The sequence below is a fragment of the Alligator sinensis genome, unplaced genomic scaffold (assembly GCF_000455745.1).
Source record: "Alligator sinensis unplaced genomic scaffold, ASM45574v1 scaffold1238_1, whole genome shotgun sequence".
Classification (NCBI taxonomy): Eukaryota; Metazoa; Chordata; order Crocodylia; family Alligatoridae; genus Alligator; species Alligator sinensis.
The window spans coordinates 551,769-559,061 of NW_005842436.1; the positions used below are offsets into that span (position 1 = coordinate 551,769).

General features: G+C 49.7%; 1 protein-coding gene across 1 annotated transcript in view; it reads right to left on the reverse strand.

Annotated features, from left to right (window-relative positions):
• Positions 1-608: 608 nt before the first annotated feature.
• Positions 609-7,293, reverse strand: part of CNPY3 (canopy FGF signaling regulator 3) — a 13,371-nt gene continuing 6,686 nt past the window's right edge. Inside the window, exons 3-7 of the mRNA XM_014523035.2 lie at positions 6,187-6,310; positions 3,974-4,070; positions 2,806-2,928; positions 2,405-2,522; positions 609-2,165 (exon numbers count right to left, since the gene is read on the reverse strand). Of these exons, the coding sequence (XP_014378521.1) occupies positions 1,930-2,165; positions 2,405-2,522; positions 2,806-2,928; positions 3,974-4,070; positions 6,187-6,310 (698 nt within the window). The 3' untranslated portion in view covers positions 609-1,929. The remainder of the gene's footprint in view (positions 2,166-2,404; positions 2,523-2,805; positions 2,929-3,973; positions 4,071-6,186; positions 6,311-7,293) is intronic.

The window sequence follows — 7,293 nt, forward strand, 5'->3', positions numbered from 1 at the left end:
TCAGAGGACGAGAGAGCTCTCTGGGGAAGGGAAATTATGAGACCTGTGGCAGGGGATCACAGCATAGGGTTTCAGATCAGGGCAGTTTAACTAGAGTTACTTGATCACAGCATAGCTTTTCAGATCAGGGCAGTTTAACTAGAGTTACTAGATGACAAATGCCAAATCCAGCTTCCAGGGTCAACAAGCTGTAATTGCTGGAACTACCTTTGTTCACTTAATCCCCTGCTGCCTTGGGTCATGACAAAGCTCATTTGTCCGTTCCATTGCCAGTTGCATTGCCCAATGTATTTTTGGAGTCACTCTGTAGGTCACAGGATATTCCAGAGAAGAGGGGTCCCTGAGGAAGGGAGCCTTGCTACAAGTGGTACACTCTTCAGCTTGCCAGTGCCTCTTGAGGTGTCTATATCCCTGTGCACAGGCAGCCCCCAGCCCTCATCATGTTCAAGCTGATTTTTGAGCTCTTAAGAAAACATGTCTGGGATTTCATTTGCTTTCTGTTTTTTAGAGTAAACTCCTGGTCACATTTCAAACTCTTCCCTTCCACGGTGAAGGCCAGCAACAGCCCTCATTTAGTAAAAAACAAACCTGAGACACACAACTGCACAACAACAGGAGTGGAAGCTTTAAAGAAAACAGCCGATATCATGAGACTCATGATAATATGGCCAAAGATGGCCCCAGGAGACAGGCGAGGTCCACAGCTGCCCTCTGGCTGAAAAGCAAAGACTTGCTGCATCCTCCAGTGCCAGGGAATATGTTGCCACAGGTCTTATGGCTGTGAGAGTAGAGAGCACTTTGGAACATGCCCATTCCTACCAAAACAGCCATCTCAACAGGCCAAAGGGTGAGCCAGTAACCTGTGACAGGGCTTGCAGGTGAGTCCAGCTGGACTGAGTCAGGCCTGATCCCACTCCCACTCAGGGTCCAACACATCTGACAGGACAGAGCTTTGATGAGTCTTTGTGCCGGCACACAAGCTGGATCCTCTTGCAACAAGGGAAAATCTTCACAGAAAGAGTTAATTTTGCTGCCAGCATCCACATTAGTATTTTGTGGGCTGTTGCAGGCTCCCACTCCCTCAGCACTTGCTGTCCCTTTATTTAAGAGGAGGTAAAGCCCAGCAGGCAAGAAGACCTGCATAATATAAGAAAGCCTCTTCCAGGGAAGTGAGAAGCTGTTGCCAGCAGGGGAGGGGTGTTGAGAGTCAGTATAAAGACTAACCCAATATGTAAGGTCACTATCGACTGCAGATGTCTGGCAGCAGAGTCAAGGGCGCGTTCTGTAGTAGGGATCAAGAGCTGCTACACTGCTGGGGCAATGTTCTGAATGGGATGGTGACTGCAGCTGTTCTTTTAAGGCAAGGCTCTTGCAGAGTAGCTAGTTCTCTACCCTGTGCCACCCTAATAGGCTCTCTAGGCCTGGCTGGTGCAAGGGAGGGCAGGGTTAGCTCAGCTTCCATGAAGTGCAGAGCATGAGCCCACCTGCAGGCTGCTCGTCTGCCAAGCTGCTGGCAAGCCATCTTGGAGCAGGCAAAGGATGTGAACAAACCAACCCTCCTTTCTCCTGATTCCAGAACCTCTTCAGTATGGCAAGGCTAGGCAAAGGGAGGCAGAAGGGAAAAAGAAGAGGGCAGCAGGTCTCAGCTGCTGAAGGTCTATGGAGTATGTGGGCAACTTAATATGGTCCCATGAGGAAGCTACTTCCTGCCTGCCCTCTCTTTACACAACTCGTATTCAGACGATGAGCTGACCAGTGGCAACATAACTTAACTGGCTGAGATCTCAGCCCATTAGGAGTAGATTGCTACCCACAGAAGAACCCATTAGATCCCTATTTAATTCACTGTTTTGTAATGGAGGGGTGGCCATCCTGCAAGATGTCTGGCTGTTGCAGTCCCTACAGTGGGCAGCCCCAGCTGTGGAAAGCCTACAGCTCATCAGCTGAGCTGTGTGAAAGAGGAGCCTTCTCCTGGATGCCCCTGTCCTTGGGGGTCCCATGGGTGCCTGGTTCCAGGTGGCTGTCTGCCCCCGTGGGCTCCTCCTTCCTGTTCCTCTTTTTTTCCTCTGCTGTCTCCTTGTTTTTGCCACCTTTCTTCTTGGTCTTCTTCTGCCCTGCATTTGCTGTGTCCCCCTTCTTGTCAGTCCACTGTTCTGTCAGACAACCTGCAGGGATGGTGTGAATGAGAAGGGAGCAGTGAGACCATGGGGCTCCCCCTCCCCATGCTGATCCCCTAACCCCCGCTGGTTCTTTGTCCATCTCACCAACTGCCTCTACATGCCAGGCTAAGAGGCAGCACCTTCCATTCACTCTTCTCTCACACATGTTACCCCAATGCTGAGGCACTCAGTCTGCCCCCACTGAAAAGTCAACACCCCATTGCATCTGCCAAAGTCAAACTCACTTGTATCTTTCCCTTTCAGCACATGGTCTGCACAGAGAAACTGGGAGAGGTCTTCTTTCTGGTGATGTCTGTACCAGTCTTCAATCACATCTTCATACTCCTCCACCAGCACATCACACTGGAGCAGAGAGAGAGCAAAGCCCAGTTCCAAGGACAACCCCAGACATGTACATGCTAAGAGGACACAGGGCCCCAAAAAGGACAAGCTTTACAAAAATGGATAGTTCGCGCACTGTGGCAAACACTTTGAACAGGACACCATGCTCCAGTCTGAGGGAGCTTTCTCTGATCTCTTAGCTCAGCATCTGAAGTGCTGGGTAACGCTGAACTCCACACCTATTGGCCATTGCTGCACTCCACCCCAAACAAGCAGTGACTGGTTGCTAGCACTCGCACAGTACCTGTTTCTTGAGGTCAGCTACTTCTGCAGAGGTCTCATTCCACAGCTCGTAGGGAATGTCCATCACCACCTTTACCCCTTTGTGTACCAGGTTGTGCAGCGTTTCAAAGGTTTCTGACATTCCCTGAAGGGACAGAGTAACCAAGATGAAGAGCTTTTAGATGAGCAAGAAGAGGTGGTGCACAGGCTCTGTGATCAAGCAGTGTCCAGTGCTGCTGAGAGCACCCATGAGAGCCAGGTCAGCAAGCAGTGCTACCTGCACCCTCAGTAGGCTTCTAGGCCATCTGCCAGGATCTTCTCAGTGCCCAAGACCCTTGGGCTCCAGCTGTGTCTGGGCTGTGGCCCATGCACCATGCCCTGGGTACAGCATTGGTGGTTATCCATTGCTACGCACCTGCCCTTTGCAAGGCCCAGTACTGTAGTAAAGAATGGCACAGGAAGCAGTATGTCCCACTGGCACTTCCATGTATGCCAACAAACGTGCTCTTTTTGTGAGCATGTTTACTGTTTATGAGCATACTGCTGAATCCAAACTTGGCCAGGTCCCAGCTCTCAGAAGCAGATCTCCCCCTGCTGTGTACGCATTGCAAGAGCTGAGCCATGGCCCTCTCCAGAGGGAGATCTGTTTTCTCAGAAGCTGCATAAGCTGCCAGGGGACTACACGCATGGATCAGTGCAGATCCTGAGCTCACCTTTGATGAAATGAAGATTTAACTGGGCTGGGAATAGTCCCAGCTATATTTTTAGGACAATTACCTGCTTGCCCCCAATCCCAATAAGAGCACAAGAACTGCTCTGCATGGGCCTCTTACACAAGCTCACTGATAAATGGTGTGGGGGGGTGGATTGCCCCTCTACTCTGAGCACCTCTGCCACAGCTCCTCCACTATGGCTTCCCACTATGCAGATGGTTGGGTGTGAAGTGCTCTTGTCTGGAGAGCCTTTGACCAAGGAGAGGAATGGAGGGAAAATTTAATTAAGGATGCGAGTGAGGGAGAGGAACAAGGCAGCCTCAGCTGGACCCAAGTCCTGTACCTGGGGAAACTTATTTCTCAGCAGATGGCCCTAAGATAAGATCAGATGCCCTCTGTTAATCAAGTGCTGGGAGAAGAGGTAATGTTTCTTCCATGCAAACACTAGGGAGGGAGGGGATGAGAGATGTGGCAAACCTTTGCAAATCGATTGCTTCCACTTCTCTCTTTGTGCAAGTTGTAGTCCAGCAACCGTTTACAGATGTTCTCTGTCACTTCGATTAGCCGGACATCCCTGCACAGATAAAAGGAAACCGGTGAAAAGAGCTACAGGCCTTTGGGTTAGAAAAATACTAGCTGGAGGACAAAACCAGCAGGTTAGAAATCAACATACAAAATGAAAGGCTTGGGGCAGTGTCCTTCTTCCCACTGCTCACATTTCTGACATGGTGCTGGGCCCGGCTCCAATCTTCCTAAGCAGGGGTCCAGTAAAGGTGGGACCCTCTTCCTCCAAATGCTGCTGTTCTCACCACCACAGCTCTGCTCACCATATTACCCCATCCCCTATACAGGTACTGCAAACAAACAGTCTTCTTTCTCAAAGCCTCCTGGGACCTGCAAAGGTTTATCACTACCTTATGTGAGGTTCCTGGGAACAGCAAAGGAGGTGCTGCACAGAGCGTCCCTGCTACTCCCACCATAGCCTCCATTTTCTGGGTTCCTATCTCATGCAGGCAGCACCAGTCACTTGGGGCTTTCTGCAGCAGCAGCAGACACTGCATACAAGTAGTTCTATTCTTGCCTCAACATTTGGAACCACAGGAGTCAACCTGTGCATTACCTGTCCACTTCACTGTAATGCTTCTTGGGAAAGCACCAAGCAGAATTGTGAAACTTCCTGCCTGAAGCCCCAGAGCGCAAATTGCCTCAGTTGCTTTGCTCAGGCTTGAATGATCATCTTTGCAACCAAAATACTCAGAATTCAAAGACATGCAGCAGTCTTATACTCTAGGTCCTTCCCCTAAGTTAAGGGACCAAATATCACACTTCTGTCTAAAGCCATTCACCTGCTCTTGCTGCTTGTAACACAGGGCAAGCACAAAGAAAAAGTAGGTGTACTTTGTGTATGCTGAACATACTGTATATGTAAGGCAGCATTGCTGCTCTGCTGCACTCAGTATCATCTCTTTGGATCAGCATTTTCTCACAGCAGCAGTGGAGTAAAACATGTAAAGGAATTAATTGTATGGTAGTACAACCATAGAAGTGGCCATGGGGGGTGTCAGGCGCAGGCAACAATACTGAAACTCAAGTGATTAGATTTGAATTGACTGGGTCTCTGGAAAAACACAACATTTAGAACAAAATTACCGTATTGCATTAACTGAAGTGTGTACTCTGCCTGGAACACCAGGTTGCCTTGTGATCGTGAAGTTACAGCTGCTTAGGTGCTATCCACTGATTTACCCAGATGTTGCTTCCCAAAAAGCTGCAGAAAGAGACAGCTTTGGCAGTGTGAGCAGGAGCTCAAAGCCAGGGTCTGGCACACCGTGGATGGGGGCAGCTAATTCTGAAGCTGAGTAGTTCTCAGAGAATGCCTTGGCAAGTCTCTTTTTCTGTTTATGTCTCAAGGGCTCCACCTTGAATCCTGAGATTTTTCTAGCCTTGCTTGTTAGCCTGAGGGCTGCAGTTGAGACCCCATGGATTCTTCAGGAGTTAAACTCACCATGGAGCCATGCTTCAGAATCTCAGCTCTGGTTTTAGAAAGCTCTTCCTCTACAACTGTGTGGGCAACAAAATATGAACTAAATGGAACAGAATCAGTGTCTTCTGCTGCAACTGCTTCCTCCTTCACTAACAGAACCCCCTACAGTCTAATAGCTAACAGCTTCCACAATGGCGTGACAAGTTATCCATGCAAATCTAGCATGCACTAAGAATCTGAAAGGTTGGGATAGGGTAAATACATGGAATTTACTAGCAAAGCAAGCCAGGACCTCTGGAACAAGTTGAGTTTGAGTAACAAAACCTCCTAGAACAGTGAAGAGAAGCTGGTGCAAAAAGCTGCAGAGCCCCAGTCAGTTTCACTGCAGAGCCTGGGGACCATGCAGAACAGCTACACCCAGATAAACCCCTGTCATTAGCTTTAGATCTGTAAGTTCTGACAAGCAATGGAGCAGCAGCACCTGACAGAGGGACCACTCTAATCCTGTCATTGGCCACATGTCAAACACATCTTAACAGCAAAGATGCTGCTGGAAAGATGCTCTGGAAAAGGGGGAGGAAGTCTTTGTTGCCAAAAACAAGGGGAAGACCTCACTCCTCTGGAAGTGAGCTCTGTGAAGCAATTTAATAGCTCAAGGGAGCAGCAAGGCAACCAGCAGACAGATGTCAGAAGCTGTTTCACTTACGATTGTGTATACTTGACTGCAGACCCTCTTCCATCCAGGAAGCCGTACTTTGTGTCAATCACTTCCTTTGTCTTCCCAGTTTCCTCAAAAGCAGATTTCAACTCTACTGCCACATACTTACATACTGGGGAAGAGAAGAGAAAACACAGGTAGATTAGCAGACCTGGATGGATTTCACTTGAGGACCATGTGTGATCCTTTCACCAAAGGACCATGTGTATTTAAGGCAGGACTAAGGTATTGTGTAGGCAGGTGACTGTATTATGCACACCGGTAATTAAATCATCTTTATGCAGTTTGGTTTCTGAGAATATATCTTCTATTTAATAGGCAAAAAACCTCCATGGAAAACCAAAGACAGAGCTCCTTTGGAGCACAAACACTGAATTAGAAGTTGCTTTGACACAACTACATCCAAATACACAGCCAGCTGTTACCTCAACATAGGGGGAATCCCCCAAATTATGCATCACCACCTGTGGGATGGATATGCCATAACCCTTTGCTTCTTCCCAGGCATTCTAATATTATAAAAGCCTAAATCTGTCTGTCTGTAATGCTTTATTCGCAGTCAGCCAATCAGAGTGCGAACAAGTGTTTGAACAGGAGCTGGTGGCAGTGGAGCGCCACCATAATAGCAGGGACACAGGGGATGGAGTGGGGGGAGCTGGCCTTGCCTCCCCTCATCCTGCTCCCTGGAGGTGGGGGCAATGGAGCAGATGGAACAGGGGGGCCAAGGCCAAATGATGGAGCAGGGAGAGGGGAGTGCAAGGCCACCGGAGCTGGCCCTGCCCTCCCCCCCTTACTTTTTGCAGGTGATGGTGGCAGTGGCGCAGGGGGGAGCGGGCTCAGGATACCATGGGGGGGATGGCCCCTGGCTCTGGCCTTGGCCTGCCCCTCCCCACTTCCATTGTTGCTGCTACCTTCAGGGCCCAACAGCAGGATGAGGTAGTGGCGGTGGGTGGAATAGCAGGCACGCAGCCATGGTGGCAACAGTGTGGGGAGGGGAGGAGTGGGCCTGGGCTTGATACAGGGGAAGACCAAGCCTGAGGATGGGGAGAAGCTGGGCTGCCATGGTGGGGGGGAGCAGGGGGCCCAGGCTGACCT